Here is a 17739-nt window from a genome sequence, read left to right on the forward strand (position 1 = left end):
AGGATGTAGTTAAGATATAAAAAGGAACCTTGTGAAACTAAAAACTTTATAAACTGCGCGTAAAGTTGGAGGAGTTCAGAAAAGAAACTTAAAATGTGTACCATTAAGCAAACACTATTTTGGAGTGTAATAAAGAAAGAAAAAGAAATTAGACACCACAAGAATAAGTAAAAAACTTCCTAACTCCACTACACAAGGCCAATTGATTTTGTCGTTGGAACTTAAAATGTGTACCATTAAGCAAACACTGCTTGGCCATTGATTTTGTGATAAAAGCTTATGCCTTTTGGTGTTTTGATGATCTCCTCACAAGTGCGGGGACTTGGTCCTCTGCAGAGTATGAATACTTGTCCAGCTGTCAAAGTGCGGTACAGCTGTAAAAGTTGTCTGCGTCAGAAAGTTGGTGAAGCTGCAGAGTACTTCACCAATCAGAAGCAAGGAGGTTGCTTGTACGTTTGGTAATAACTCTTTATGGTATATAATAAACAAGATACAACAATATTACTCATTCATTCAAAGAGAGAGTCTTTTAAGCTTCAAGAACAACAAGGGACTTGATCGATTGCTTCAAGAGCTTTTTGTACCAGTTGTTATTTTTATTTGCTTGTAATAGTTCTGATATTGTAAGATTCGTTTCACTTGTGAAAGAAACGTTTCAAACTTGTTTGAATCATTGTAAGAACTATGTTAAGGGTAACTTAGGTTCTTACTCTAAAAGTCTATATTAATCGGTTAGGATTAGTATAGTGGGCGGTGTTGTATCTGCTCTGGCTTATCTAAGTAATATGAGGTATTGCTTAGAGTTGGGATTAGTAGGCTAATCTCGGTTTGTAAACTTGCTTTTACTGTTGCTTGGAGAAGATTAGTGAAAGAAGTTTGAAAAGTCCTGGCAGACCAGGTCGTGGTTTTACTTCCTTGAGCAAAGAGGTTTCCACGTAAAGTTGTTGTGCAATCTTTACTTTCAGTACTTTGTTTATTTTCTGTTATTGTAACTGTGCTGAGGACCTGGTCCCATAGAAAACGTGGACGTATACATTCCAACAAGTGGTATCAGAGTCCGTCTTTTCTCTCTGGTTAACACCAAGAAAAGGAAAGATCCTGACGGAATGACTGCTCCACCCAATATGGAGGAAGGACAATCTTCTACCAAGCCACCGCGTTTTAATGGACAATATTATGGCTGGTGGAAAAATCGAATGCACGACTACATCAACGCTGATGATTCTGAGTTATGGGACATCATCCTTGATGGACCATATGTTCCTACAAAGGAAGTGAAGGATGGAGAGCTTACCGCCACTGTTGTCAAAACCAGAAAGGACTACAACGAGGCAGATAGGAGAAAGATAGAAAAGAACTACAAAGAAAAAAAGATTCTAGTGTGCGAAATTGGAGCAGATGAGTACAACAGGATTTCTGCTTGTGAGACTACCAAGGAGATATGGGATTGTCTTCAAACAACCCCTGAAGGAACTCAACGAGTAAAAGAATCTAAAGTTGATATGCTTACCACTCAGTATGAAAATTTCATTATGAAGAAAGGGGAATCCATCTTTGAGATGAACTCAAGATTCACCTCTATACCAACGAGCTGAGAGGGTTGGGTGAGCCTATTCCTGACCGTAAGCAAATTCGCAAGATTCTCAAGGTGCTTCCGAAATCTTGGGAAAGCAAGGTGGATGCCATAATAGAAGCCAAAGATCTAATGACGTTTTCCATGGACGAACTGATTGGGAATCTTCAGACCTATGAGATGAACAAGAAACAGGGACAACTGTGAATGAAGGAAAGAAGGAGAAGTCCATTGCCTTGAAAATATCTCAAAGTAAAGAGACTGAAGAGGAGGATGAGATGGCATATGTCGCTAGAAGATTTCAGAAGATCTTAAAGAAGCATTAAGGCTTCCAAAAGAAAACCCCTTCCAGCAGAACTGCTACTGCAAATGATCTTTGCCATAAGTGTGGTAAGCCTGGACACTTCATGAGGAACTGCCCCATTCCAAAGCAGGAAACTCATGACACCAGACCTCGCAAGAGGGACCTGGTCCCAGACCATGCTTGAAGGAAGGCACATGCGGATTATATGGTGAGAAACGCCTTTGCTGTGTGGGGAAATGACTCAAGTGAATCAGAAGAAGATGAAGAGAGTCATGATGATGTCTCAATGATGGCCATTGAGGATAATAAAAGCATTTTCAACTCTATTTTCTCCTTAATGGCAAATTTTGATGATGGAGAGGATTTAGATGAGGTAACTCTTTTCGATCTTAAAGATGATCTAGATAATCTGCCTATTGAAAATTTGAGGAAACTTGCTGCTCTGCTTATTGATTGTGTTGATGAACGAACCACTGAAAACTTAATGTTGAATAAAAAATTAAGTTTGTGTGAAGATAAGAATTCTGCTCTCATGTCTCAAGTTGCTGAAATTAGTGAAGGGATATGTATTCTAGAGACTTGTAACATAACATCTGAGAAGGACCCTGGAAACTCAGTAGGTAGGAAGAGAAAGCTTAGCATTTTTGAGGAAGAACTGGAAGAAAAGCTAAAAAATTCTGAGTCTAAGCTAGTCGCTTCTCTTGAAACAAATTCTCAACTGAGAAAGGATTTGAGTAAGGTCAAGAAGGAATTAAGTCACTCCCAGAAATGGGCTGACTCCTCTAAGATACTCTCGAATCTGTCCAATCAAAGTTTCAATGGAAAGAAAGGGTTGGGACGCAGACCAATAGAACCTCCCTACAATTCCCATAGCAAGTATGTGTCTGTATCTGACAACCTTTTATGCACTCACTACGGTCGAAATGGTCATTTGAAAGAAAATTGTGAGATTTTGAGAAAAGCTAAAGAAAGGCATGTGAGATTTATTAGATCTGAAAATAATGTTAAAAGGGGACACAAGGGACCTGGTCCCCCGTATCATTTCAGTAAAAACATCATGCCTCCCTGGACAGAAAGGTTTCTTATCAGACCTCTTAATGATTGCTGGGAACTCCGTCTGAAGTGGGTTCCTAAATCTAACAAATGATTTCTATGCAGAAGAGAGGAAAGAGTCAGTGCTGGTATATGGACAGTGAATGCTCAAGGCATATGACTGGAGACACTTCAAGCTTCCTCTCTTTGGAAGCACACCAAGGTGGTGGTGTGTCGTTTGGTGGTGGAAATAAGGGCTCTATCCTTGGTATTGGCAGAATAGGGAGATCGACCGATAATTCGATAAATAATGTACACTATGTGGAGGGTTTAAAATACAATCTTTTGAGCATTTCACAAATTTGTGACAAGGGAAATGAAGTCAAGTTCTTGTCTGAAAGCTGTGTGGTTATAAATTGTGCAACTAAGAAAATTGCGATGTCTGCAAAAAGAGTCAAGAATATATATGTTGCTGATCTTGATTCTATTGAAGGAGTTAGCCTGTCATGTTTGAGTGCTCAAACTGACGATGGGACCTAGTCCGTGGATTACCAAAGCTGAAGTTCTCAAATGACAAAGTCTGTGACGCCTGTGTAAAAGGAAAACAAACAAGATCTTCTTTCAAGGCAAAAAGGGGAGTGAGCACTACCAGACCTCTAGAACTTCTCCACATGGATTTGTGTGGATCGGTCAGAATTCAAAGTAGAGGAGGTAAAAAATATATTCTTGTAATTGTTGATGATTTCTCCAGGTACACCTGGAATATGTTTTTGCGGAAAAAGGATGAGACTACTGGAACTCTAATCACTTTCGCCAAAGCCATCCAATTGAAGATAAATTGCAAGATAGCCAGTATCAGATCTGATCATGGTACAGAATTTGAAAACTCTATACTTGAAGGGTTTTGTGCAGAAATTGGAATCAACCACAACTTCTCAGCACCAAGAACTCCTCAACAAATGGAGTTGTTGAAAGAAAAAATAGAACTCTGGTGGAGATTGCTAGAACTATGCTGATTGATTCAGAACTTGCAATGAATTTTTGGGCTGAAGTAGTTAATACAGCTTGCTATGTGACAAATAGGTGTCTTATCAGAACAATCATCAAGAAAACACCTTATGAGCTGTTAAATGACAGAAAGCCTTCAATTGCTCACCTTAAGCTATTTGGGTGCAAATGCTTTGTACTAAATAATGGAAAGGATGACCTGGGTAAATTTGATGCCAAGAGTGATAAATGTGTGTTTATAGAATACTCTTCTACCAGCAAGGCCTACAGAGTGTCTAACAAAAGAACTTTATGTGTCGAAGAGAGCATTTATGTGACATTCGATGAATATGAGAAAAATTAATGATCAAAGGGAGACCATGAGATGGAAGAGCTGATCTAGGAAAGGGAAGACAAAGATATCCAAAACTCTGGAAACAAATAGGTTGCAAAGGAAATTGCTGCAGATCTCACAGGAGCACCTGGTCCCTTTGATACTACCCAGAAGGTTCCATCTCAAAATCATGAAGATGATGATGCTGAAATCGAAGAAGAGTTGATCAGAAAGTCCGGATGAAAACATCAATCCTCACATCCATTGGACAATCTCATCTCTCCACGTAACTCTGGAATTCAAGCTCTTTCAAATGGATGTCAAGAGTGCCTTCTTGAATAAGAATCTAAAGGAAGAAGTGCATGTCAAACAGCCCCCAGGCTTTGAAGATACAGAACTGCCAAATCATGTGTTGAAGTTAGACAAGGCTCTGTATTGGTTGAAACAAGCTCCCAGAGCTTGGTATGAACGCCTATCAATAATTCTTCTTGCAAATGGGTTCAAAAGAGGAATTTACTGATCTGATGAGCAGTGAGTTTGAAATGAGCATGACGGGAAAAACTCACTTTCTTCCTAGGCCTGCAAATTAAATAGTCTGTTCAGGGTACCTCTATATGTTAAGAGAAATACATCTAGGAACTGCTTTGAAAGTTCAATCTGATTGAAGCAAAAGTTCTTGACACTCCCATGAGCACAAGTGTGAAGCTTGACTTAGATAAAGATGGAGTTGAGGTAAATCAGACTATGTATATGGAAATTATTGGGTCACTCTTGTACCTCACAGCAAGCAGGCCAGCCATAGTGTTCTGTGTAGGAATGTGTGCAAGATTTCAAGCAGCACCAAAAGAGTTTCACCTAAAGGCAACCAAACGTATCCTGAGATACTTGAAGGGAACTCAGGACCTGGTCCTCTTCTACCTAATAGATGACTTACCTGATCTAATTGGTTTTGCAGATGCTGGCTATGCAAGCTTTCTTGTAGATCGAAATAGTACATCAGACATGACACATTTTCTTGGATCATCACTGATTTTCTGAGGGACAATGTTGAGAAGCAAAATGTGGTGATAAAGTTCTGTAAGACTAAAGACCAGCTGACTGATATCTTTACAAAGTCATTGAGTAAAGAATGTTTCATTAAAAACAGGACGAGGCTGAGGATGCACAAGATTATCTGATTCCTTGACAAGTTTGCACAAAATTCTTCTATTTTAATTATGTTATGGAGGGCAGGTATCTATACTTGTTTTAATGCTTGTCACTTAAGAATTCACTTCTGGTACCTTAATCCAGGTATACACTTATGGTGTGTCTAGCTGAAGGGAAGATTAAATCATACAGACAGGGTTTCAAACTGAAAAGGGGACCTGGTCCTCCAAAGGTTAGTATCACTTACGCTACACTGTCTGTATGTCAACATCACTGCCACGTGTCCCTCGCCCATTCATCGCGTCAGTTTCAGACGTCTTTTTGCTTTTAAACCAAAGGTCGCTACTGTTTGGGGACCCGATGTCTTTTTGGTTTTATATAACACTTCTCTTAGTGAATCAAATTCACTAATCCCCTTTCCAAAGCTTTTCACTCTTTCTCAAAATGCCTAACTCTAATTCTTCTTCAAAAATCCCTAACTCCCAAGAAGTTGAAAATCCTAGTTCATTCAACTTCTCCTTTCCTACTCCAGAAGGCTGCAAAGAAATCTCCTGTGAAAAGGGAGAAAGTTAGAAAATAGGTGGCTAAAAATTAAAACTCATAAAGGGACCAGGTACTAGGGTGCAAAAACTAAGTGAAGAAAAGGAAATGACAAGGGAGGAGCGGTTAACGTCGCGACTACTGTCAGGAATGTTGAAACATGTATGGATGAAGAAATATTAGGGATCATTTTAGGGGTTCTTATGGAAGGAATTCGAACGATTGAAGGTTGTAAACCATCCAGTGACTCCACAAAATGTGGAGATGTCAAGAATGCAGGGTTACCAAAAAGGTTTCTCAAAGGGGAATATCAATTGTTTTTTTAAGTTCATCAATAAGGTATTAGTGCCCAGAACTGAAAAGAGAACAATGGCATCTGCTGCTGATTTTTTTTCTCATGGAGAAACTTGATGAACTTAAAGAGATCAACCTCCATGCCATTATGTTGGAATGTGAGTGTGTTAAAGGAAAATCTAGGGGCAGATCTCAAGTGACAGAGGTTCTAGAGTAGCAGGCTACTCTTAAATGGGAAGTAACTGATCTTACTGAGATTCTGAATGACTAGGAGGCTGAAATCCCTAAACTGAAGTCTGAATTATAGAAGGCGGTTTCGAGGGGACCTGGTACCAGCGATGGAAATGAGCAGGTGTTGCAAAAGTTGAGGGATGAAAATGAAAGACTGCTGAAGACAAATGCATCACCTAGTGAGGAAGTTAAGGCTCTCAATATGCAACTTATCAAGGCTCATGAGGATGCAAATGAGCATCTGTCTCTGTTTATGTGCACCCTCAATCCATTTCCCCTTCCGTCCTAAAAGTGTGTTGTTTCCTTAGTTTCCCTTTTTGCTCTTCAATCCTGATTAAAACTCTTGTGGCTTTGTGTTTGTTTTGCTTGACTACAGTGGTCAGTATTTGTGATCTAATGCTATTTATGTTTCTCCCGTGTTTATGTGTGGCTTAATATTCTCTTTATGCTTGCATACACATGTTCTGTGTGGCCCAAGGCCCTGAATTCTTTATTGCCTTGCATTTAACTTGATTATGTTTACTACTTCACCTTTTCAATGATGTCAAAAGGGGGAAGTTTTGTTGTAATATGGTTGTGGAATAGGGGCACTGAACTAAGTTTTGTTGTAAAGTTGGTTGTGGAATAGGGGCACTGAACTAAGGGGGAACTGTGGTTGTTAGGGGCATTAAACTAAGGGGGAACGAACTGTGGTTGTTACTGGTGCACTAACAAATGGGGAATTTGTTATGTATTTGAATGAATGTTTGTTCCTTCACGTGAGGAGTCATGCAGATTATTTGTCATCATCAAAAAGGGGGAAAATGATAAGTGCTAATGCTCCTAGATGTTTTGATGATCTCCTCACAAGTCCAGGGACTTGGTCCTCTGCAGAGTATGCTCGTCCAATGTTAATATGTTGTAAAAGCTGTCTGCGTCAGAAAGTTGGTGACACTTCAGAGTACTTCACCAATCAGAAGCGACGAGATTGCTTGTTCAATTAAGGGGGAAACACCAGTCATTGAATGAATGTCTGTTCACTCACGTGAAGAGTTATGCATGTTGTTTGTTATCATCAATATGTTGTACAACTGTAAAAGCTGTCTGCATCAGAAAGTTGGTGACACTTCAGAGTCCTTCACCAATCAGAAGCGACGAGGTTGCTTGTTCAATTAAGGGGGAAACACCAGTCATTGAATGAATGTCTGTTTACTCACGTGAGGAGTTATGCAGGTTGTTTGTCATTATCAAAAAGGGGGAAACTGATAAGAGCTTATGCCTTTTGGTGTTTTGATGATCTCCTCACAAGTGCAGGGACCTGGTCCTCTGCAGAGTATGAATACTCGTCCAGCTGTCAAAGTGCGGTACAACTGTAAAAGCTGTCTGCGTCAGAAAGTTGGTGAAGCTGCAGAGTACTTCACCAATCAGAAGCAAGGAGGTTGCTTGTACGTTTGGTAATAACTCTTTATGGTATGTAGTAAGCAAGATACAACAATATTACTCATTCATTCAAAGAGAGAGTCTTTCAAGCTTCAAGAACAGCAAGGGACTTGATCGATTGCTTCAAGAGCTTTTTGTACCAGTTGTTATTTTTGTTTGCTTGTAATAGTTCTGATATTGTAAGATCCGTTTCACTTGTGAAAGAAACGTTTCAAACTTGTTTGAATCATTGTAAGAACTAGGTTAAGGGTAACTTAGGTTCTTACTCTAAAAGTCTATATTAATCGGTTAGGATTAGTATAGTGGACGGTGTTGTATCTGCTCTGGCTCATCTAAGTAATATGAGGTATTGCTTAGAGTTGGGATTAGTAGGCTAATATCGGTTTGTAAACTTGCTTTTACTGTTGCTTGGAGAAAATTAGTGAAAGAAGTTTGAAAAGTCCTGGCAAACCAGGTCGTGGTTTTACTTCCTTGAGCAAAGAGGTTTCCACGTAAAGTTGTTGTGCAATCTTTAGTTTCAGCACTTTGTTTATTTTCTGTTATTGTAACTGTGCTGAGGACCTGGTCCTATAGAAAACGTGGACGTATACATTCCAACATTTTGTCGTTGAAACTTAAAACTAGAAAATTTAAGCTTTTGAAATTTAAAGTTGTGTTTGGATATACATTTTATTTGAAAAAAATTTTAAATTCTGTGAGCGAAAGTCCCAAAAATATTTGAATATCATATTTTCAAACTATATAAACAACCATTGTCAATCCTAGTTTTCATATGCTCCTAAAAAGAGGAAAACAAAGAGTAAACAAAATAATAAAATAACAACAACAAAGTAAACAAACAAAATCAAAACTGAAAGTTAAACCCAATACTCAGATTCCACAGTATTCCATTCCAAGACTTTAGCCACCAAACATCCCTATTTGCAGCAAGTATAGAACTTCAAATCATCAACTAAACAGCAATTCAATCATAACAAAGTTCCCTTTTCAACAGAAAAAAAACTAGAGTTTTGACAGTTACTCACAATCAATCCAATAAAGATACAGAGAGATAGTAATAATTACAAGGACAACTAGAAAAGAACAATGGAGAAGAATGGACAAAAGGGTGGGGGTGGGGTCCCAGGGGAATAAGGGAGGTTCAGGGTCTTTGAGGATTCATGAGTTTTTTTTTTTTTTTTGGTGACTTCAAAGTTAAACTGCTTAAACAATTAAAATATAATATCTTAAGTAGATCATGTTTAAAACATGTTATATAATTTTTTAGATAAATAAAATTGTCTTTTAGAAATGTTTTCAGAAAAATGTTCTTCTATTTCTTTATGTTCGATTAATCTAAATATTCTCTTTAAGAAAACAATTCCTAGTTAAATAGGGAAAATAAGTTTTATAAGATATTGATTGTGCCTATCCTGCCCATCAACACACTAATGTCATGTAATAAAAAATTTTAGAAAACATTTTCTGTAGGAAATAAATTCTTAAAATTAAGAAAAATATTTTTTTTAACGGAAGTAGAAAAAGCAAATATCACAAAATAATTACATTCTATATTATTTGTGTTCTTTTCATTTTCTAACACACATCATTTTTACCTTCATCCTCGTAAGTCGTAAACCCCCATCCTCATCACCTCACATTCTTGTCCTTATCTTTTATAATAAATATTTATTTAAATTATGTGTAAATACTTTCACTTATTTAAAAAATATTTTCGTTCGTATGGAACACATCCTAATTTTTTTTCTTTTACGAAAGTGATTGGATGGTGTGCGTGGATACTCCAGAAGCATAAAATATATGCAATAACTTTGGATTAAATATTTTTATTAAAAGCATCAAATTATTTGTTAAAAAGAAAGGCCTGGCGTTCGCACTCCTATTAAAAGTAGAATATAAAAAAAAATTGACAAGAAAAAATAATATATCACGTGGTAATTTATGCTTAGTAGGAATAATTTGACTTTAAATTTAAATAGGTTACAAAAATGAATTTAAATTCATCTAATCAATTTATAATTCAGAAGTTGGTTGAGATATAAAGATAATCTTTATTATAATTAGATATTTTATAGTGTTGAAAGTTTTAAGAATATTTTTAATATTTATCAGCATATTTTCTCGTCAAAAGTGCTTTATCCACTCTCGAAGTATGATGTCACGCCCCAGATTCAAGGGCGCAACTGGCTCCTAATGCCAGAACTCAGGCTCGAGCTGACCCTGCTGAACCATTTGCTAGTAGCGCATAGCAGCCACAAACAGTCAAGAAAACAAATAAATATATCTTGGCTTAAAATTAAGCCATCGACTGACAAGGCCCCTGTCAACTGATCTATAAAGGAAACAGCTACTCCCAAGAAATCATATAAATAAATAGCCAACTAGCACAGAAGTCCTGATTGGGCCGTCGAGGCCACCATAATATCTATACCAAAACTAAAAGCAGGTAAATATCAGCACAATACATCAAACAGCTCACAAGCTTCAGCAAACCAACAACATAGGCCAGCATGGCCATAACGTAGCTATAAACCCCCACACACTAGTCTGCAAGCCTCTAAGAGTAGTAAAGATTGGTGGGATAGGGCCCCAGCCTACCCATGAGAATATATACAACAAAAGGTAACAAACCTCCCAACACTGGCAGCTCCGGAGGAAAGGGGCTAACCAACCGGATAAAAGTCAATCCTGCTGATAAGGAGGTCTACTCGATCGTCTGTCAGGACCTGCATGCATGAATGTAGCGCCTCCAAGGCAATGGGGCGTCAGTACAAAATAATGTACAGAGTATGAAAGACAATAGACTATGATGAGGTATCCTGATATACTGGAATAATCTGATAAATAAATTAAGGATAAGATAACTGTACTAACCTGCTTCTAAATCTAAATTTATCCAAAATAATAAAACAACAACCTAACCAAGCCCCCATAAGCTCGGCAAGTACAAACAGCACACAAGACCACCTACTCAGACCCCCATAAGCCCGAAAGATGTCAATCAGACTATATACCCCTATCTGTCCCCTAGCCCTGCAGGCAGTCACATAGCCCTCTTAGGCATCAACATAGCTTATAGACAACTCATAGCCCTCTTAGGCAACAACATAGCTATAAACCCCACACACTAGTCTGCAAGCCTCTAAGAGTAGTAAAGATTGGTGGGACAGGGCCCCAGCCTACCCATGAGAATATATACAACAAAAGGTAACAAACCTCCCAACTCTGGTAGCTCCGGAGGAAAGGGGCTGACCAACCGGATAAAAGTCAATCCTGCTGATAAGGAGGTCTACTCGGTCGTTTGTCAGGACCTGCATGCATGAATGCAGCGCTCGCAAAACAATGGGGCGTCAGTACAAAATAATGTACAGAGTATGAAAGGCAATAGACTATGATGAGGTATCCTGATATATTGGAATATTCTGATAAATAAATTAAGGATAAGATAACTGTATTGACCTGCTTCTAAATCTAAATTTATCAAAAATAACTAAACAACAACCTAACCAAACCCCCATAAGCTCGGCAGGTACAAACAGCACACAAGACCACCTACTCTGGCCCCCATAAGCCCGAAAGGTGCTAATCAGCCTGTATACCCCTATCGGTAGTCCCCTAGCTCCGCAGGCAGTCACATAGCCCTCCTAGGCATCAATATAGCTTATAGACAACTCATAGCCCTCTTAAGCAATAACATGGCCCTGTAGGAGGCATATAACCTTCTTAGGCGTCAATATATATCCCTGTAGGCAACTCATAGCCCTTCTAGGCATCAATATAGCCCTGTAGGCAACTCATAGCCTTTTTAGGCATCTATATAGCCCTGTAGGCAGAACATAACCCTGCTAGGCATAAATCACATTCCTGCAGCTAACCACAATAGCCCAAAGGCAACAATAACAATCTAACAGCTAAAGTGAGCAATTTAGTTATAGGCAACCTATACAAATAGCCTCTAAGTCGTGTCCAATATACGAATGCTACTACTGAATAAGAATCCCGATAAGAGAGGATTATACGCACTTGAGCAGCCAACAATCAACAATAATGGCTATAAGTATAACAACGATAACAACTCAATTACATTGCTCCTAAGCTTTAAGGAAACATGCCATAGGAAGAGAATAGCCTTAACATACCTTTTTCGCTAAATTCACGTGGCCTAACGACTTTAACTCATAACTCCCTCGATACTACAACAAGGTAGGACCATAATCAACACACAAAAATAAAAGATACCATGACAATATGATAAAATATATGTATTTCCATCGCAAATTGATGTTTGCTGCTTATAAAAGCTAAAGTCGATGAAAGAAGGGTCTTACCTCGATCTTAGGTTCGTAATTCACTTCAAAACCTTCAAATATATTCAAACCCCTGCTGTCCCAACACTAAAGTGTGATATGCTATGCAATCGATAAAACAAATTATACCACGATGATGAGCCCAACGCGTAGAACAACTTTCGTCAAGGACTTAAGTCGAGAAAATCTATACTTCACTTGATCCTAGAAATGGGTTTCTCTAATTTCTCTGGTTTTCAGCTTAAAAATGAAGAAAAATGTCGAAGGAGAAGATATATGTAACATTCCACCGACTTAGGGCCCCACCTCACGTGCCTGCTTGCACAGTCCCACGAAAATGTAAATATCTCTCTATTCTGAAGTCGTATGAACGAACGGTTTGATGCGTTGGAAACTAGACTCGTAGACCTTCGATTTCATAGCTTGCGGGGACCACAACTCTTAATAGATTGGGAGAAAACGTCCGAGACATTTGACTCAAATTTCAGACAAATCTTTAAAAAAGGAATTTACGGTAACTTTCGCCAACTTTTATTTTGCCACTTATCTAACTTCAAAACTTGAGATACAACACTTGAACACTTAAAATATCACACAACACATCATTTTTAATTTATTACTCACCCTCCTTGTCTTTCCACAAAGATACGAGTTAATTTAGACGTTTTGAAAAGTCGGGGTGTTACATATGAAGTCATTTTTGTTAGAATTTTTTTTACCTTCAATGTGAAACTTTTCTGCACGAATCTAAAATAAAAACTGTGAAAAGTATAACTTTATATAACAATCAATCTAGTGTAACCGTGTTATCATACCATTACTTCTAATTTAATAAAACACTATAAACTTCTTTATCTTACGATTTATTTATTTTTTCAAAAAAGCTCTACTACGTACTCTATTCTCTATTTGCATAGTATTATAAATTTATTCTTTAGACAATTAAAAAAGATATAACTGTATCGAAACTCCCTGGAAACATCTTATTACTAAAATAATACAATACAGTGAAAGAGAATGTTGACATAACTGGTAATTTCAGTAATATTATGAGAAAGCCACAAATTCAAATAATGAAAATAAATTCTCGCAAGATTGAATATAATAATCCAAGTTCTTTTTTTAACATACACGAAAGCTTTACGCACGGAGTGTCGTAATCAACTTCCATTATAAATACCTTACGAGGTCTCTCACCAACTCATCAAAAAATGGCCCAACAAATGACATATCTCCCAAATGAAATTATCTTTGAAATTCTCCTAAGATTACCTGTCAAATCCATCATTAAATTCAAATCTGTTTCGAAATCCTGGCTTTCTTTACTATCATCTCCTCGATTCATCAATACCCATCTCAATTTTTCAAAAAACAACCACAAAAATGTCCCTCAAAAACTCCTTCTATTAACCCCTAACCAAAATTTATCTAAAAAAAAATATACCCTTTTCTCCTATGTTTCTGAAACTATCGTCCGTGTTGATCTTGATTATCCTGTAAAATCCCCTAGTTGTGTTACGCGATTTATCGGATCGTGTGATGGGTTGATTTGTTTATCAGTAGAAAATTCACTTATTTTGTGGAACCCCTCTACTAGAAAATGGAAAAAAATTCCAAAAGAATCTATTTTTTTGAATCAAGATTATTATTGTACGTACGGTTTTGGTTACGATGAGTTTAATGATGATTATAAATTGATTTTAGTCTATAGTTCTAAAATCAAGAATATTGGTTATAATGAGGTTAAGGTTTATAGTTTAAAGACTAATTCTTGGAAAGGAATTAAAGGGTTTGTTAATGGTTATGTTTATAGTAATTCTGGTGTTTTTATGAATGGTATTATTCATTGGGATTCGCGCCCACATCGCGATTTCAATGGTGATGACTCGAAAATCGTCTACTTTAATTTGGTAAGTGAAAAACTTGGGAAGCTAGATTTACCTAGCTATGATGAAAATGAGGATGTTGTTTGGGATTTAATGTCATCTAAAGAATCTTTATTTGGATTTTGCCATTGTGAATCTCAAGGCGCGGTTGATATATGGGTAATGAAAGAGTATGGTATTAAGGAATCTTGGATTAAATTCGCGTCAGTTCCTTACTATGTAGTTTCGGGGATTTTTGATTCATCTATGTTTATAAATGAGGATGGTGAGGTATTATTGATAGACGGGGAACGATTGGTGTTATTCAATACAAGAAATAATATTTACAAGGATCTTCGTATTCATATACCTGATACTCGTCGTAGAATTGATATGGCTACTTATAATGAGACCCTTGTTTCACCTATTTTCGATGATGAAGATGGATGCGAGCTCTGGTAAGAGCTTTTGCAAGCTCTCTTCGAGTTTTATTGAGACGTCCTTGTTATTATGTTACTCTTGATGCGTCTCCTAAGGTAAAGTTTTAGCTTTTATATACCTATAAAAAAATGTGTATTTTTGTTGTTGTGTATGTTTGTACTTTGATATATGATTACAAATTTCAAATGCAATAATATTTTGGGTCTTTGGACAAATACTTGTTTCAGTTCTGTTATGCTGAGAAATGCTTATGTTTACTTGTATATTTATTTTATTCAATATGTATCTTGCTTGACCATCGATGGATATAGTGTAGCGGATGAGGCTGCTCATTTTTTAACTATAGATTTGGATTCGAATTTTAAGTATGGAAAAATCCTTGATCGGAGTATTTCCCCCGAATGAAGTCCTACACAACTCAAATCCAAAATTGTCAGACTCTAATATGAATATTGAACGTCGAATGAGAATCAATATATCTTGCATTGGTTGAGCTAGTAGAATTCTCTTTATTTGAGGTTTTGGCAATGAAGTTTGGTTAATAATACATCTTAAAATGTTGGTCAAAATTTACATCATTCGACTCTTAAAGAAAAAATTATGCAATGTGTGTTATTTTTAATACATCAAACTAATACATTATATTCAATATTATTTTTATTCACGATACCAAACAACTCAATATTTCTTAATATAGGTACTTGTTATATAATATTTCTGTGGTTTGGCATGGTAAGTGCTCTGGGACAGTGTGGACAGACATTTGGCCTTGGAAACAGGACATAGCATCTCATGGATATCCTCATAGTCAAGCTGCCTCCTAAACAAATTGTTAGTGAAAATTACAAGATAACAAAAATACAAGATTATAATTGAAAATAAAATGAAGAAATTAAAATTTCTTCAAATTGAAGCATGGATATCTCGCTCTCTTTAAGGAAATTCAAGTTCATTGCAGTAAATATTTTTCACCGATCCAGCAGTAGTCATTCTTGACTTGTTCCCTCCAGGATACAACAACCTAATCACAAAATATAACTCAACAACTCTGGACAAGATATTAATATTAAAATGCTAATAAACCAATATAAAATATTAATATTAAAATGCTAATAAACCAATACAAATTATGAGTCTTGAAGCTTTTATGAGCCAAATGTATCGTGATAATAATATATCTAACATAATTTTATAAGTAAAAGTTAAGAAAGACAAAAAATACGTAAATTTATTCCTATCTTATAAAGGTAAAGAGACTATTTTTTGAAAACCCTCAACTTATTATGAGCGAATATATACACTCGTGTTATTATTATGATTGTTTTTGAAAAACCTTGTTTTTTATTTTTTAAAGTTATTCATATGTTAAAAGGGAATACATAGAAGTATCCCTTGTTATACATCAACTATAAGATAACTTCCATCTTGAAAGTTATGTCATTTTTTATAAAATATCTACGATTTATTTCTATCTATAATTAATATAAATCAATTTGTTCCATTAAATTAACTATATACTTTCAACGATTTCTACATAAGGGGACAAATTCATCCCTCTTCTTGAGTTGTATAGGTGCACAAATCGACACTTAATTGAGAAAATACAAAAAAAAGAAAAACAATTAAAACGAACAAATAGAAACAAAGAAATAGTATTTTTTAAATTGGGGTATGAGAAAGGGATTATAAGTTGACTAATCAGGTCAACAAGGTGAAAATATAGGTAACCAAATTACATGATACGTCAAATTAATTAAGTTGGACGAATTTCAATGCCCTTAACAATGAGGCCGGACTTAGGAGTAAAAACATCTTTGGTATTCATCAAGCTTATTTCAATTTCACCATCATTTCCTAAGTTGTTATAAAATTCACCAAGTTTTATTTCCATCCATTCATCGCTATCGTTATCGCTCCAACGACGTGGAAATCGACCAATAGTTTTCCCTTCTAGTTCATTTGAGAAATAAACATTGTAACCTTCATGACCATTTATCTCTTGCTTCAATAATCTTACTGATCCAATGGCCTTTTCAAGTCCATGTGAATCCTCTTTTAACTTGAACACTAAATATGATGTAAAACTTGTCTTTTTAGTAAGTTGCTTTGTGTCAATTGTTGTAGAAATGTCAAGCCAACAAGTTCTAACAAGCTCAGCCACTTCTATGCTGCATGCACACAAAAATAAAAATAAAAAGTAAGGTTTGTCATAAATGTGCATATTATACGCTCATCTATCTATTTATCGTTGTAATAAAAAAATCAGCGTGTTATGTAGAAGCTAACAATTATAAATTTTGATAATGATAAATCATATGACAAGAAAAACTATAATCTATTTCTATATTAAAGCAGGAGCAGAAGCATGAGAGGATGTCAAGTGTGATCACAAGAAAATTTCAATAAAAAAATTAAATCAGGAAGATTTAGACTAAATTTCAAAAATATGTGTAAACTTACTCAGTAACCACCATAAAAGATTGAATCCTTTTTTATAAAAACTACTGTCACTCAAAAATTATTTTTAAAAAAAATATGATAGAAAATTATAATTTTTATAATTAGAAAATTATAATTATATCATTTCAAAGCAATGGGCCGAATGAAGAAGTCATTTTCAACACAACACACACAAAAAAAAGAAGTTGCGCCCGAGCATTTTTATATAGGAACAACAACTATAACAAGATAATACGATAATTGAAATATAAGATAACAAAAAAACATAATATAATAACAAATCCAGATCGAATAATCACAAGAATATACATTTTACCTCAAAAAATCATAATTTTAACTTAAAAAATTAATATAATATTATATAAACAAAGAAAGATACCCAGAGTCATCAAGAGAAGTCCATGTCCAATCGTCCACAAATGCAATTATAAGATCTTTTGCGTCTATCCACTTACTCTGATATTGAAATACAATATAAACTATATTATTACTATATATTAGAAGAGTCTAGGATTACTACCATTGTACCAATAAAATCATTATAAATGTCCAATACTTACTATATAAAATATATAAGTGGGCCCCACCTCCTTCCACTTAAATAATATTTTTCAACCTTATCATGGTAAAAGTTGAATTTATTATCCTTTTCATTTAATTTTATATGATATTATTTTTTCTATAAAATCATTATATATGTTTTAATAATTTAAATTTCAAAAACATTATAATTTAACTTTAAAGATTTTATTTTATCAAAATCTTGTACATTGAAATATATAGTTATGAATTTAAAATATTTT

At 35.6% G+C, this 17739-nt stretch overlaps 1 protein-coding gene across 1 annotated transcript; it reads right to left on the minus strand.

Annotated features, from left to right (window-relative positions):
* Nucleotides 1-16073: 16073 nt before the first annotated feature.
* On the minus strand, nt 16074-17459 carry LOC125852444 (putative F-box protein PP2-B12). The gene is made up of 3 exons (XM_049532171.1): nt 17454-17459; nt 17316-17392; nt 16074-16644 (listed from the first exon to the last, which is right to left on the minus strand). The coding sequence occupies exons 1-3, from the start codon at nt 17457-17459 to the stop codon at nt 16230-16232; spliced, it is 498 nt and encodes a 165-aa protein (XP_049388128.1). The 3' UTR covers nt 16074-16229.
* Between the last annotated feature and the right edge of the window lie 280 nt (nt 17460-17739).

The sequence above is a fragment of the Solanum stenotomum genome, unplaced genomic scaffold, assembly GCF_019186545.1.
Source record: "Solanum stenotomum isolate F172 unplaced genomic scaffold, ASM1918654v1 scaffold35404, whole genome shotgun sequence".
Classification (NCBI taxonomy): domain Eukaryota; kingdom Viridiplantae; phylum Streptophyta; class Magnoliopsida; order Solanales; family Solanaceae; genus Solanum; species Solanum stenotomum.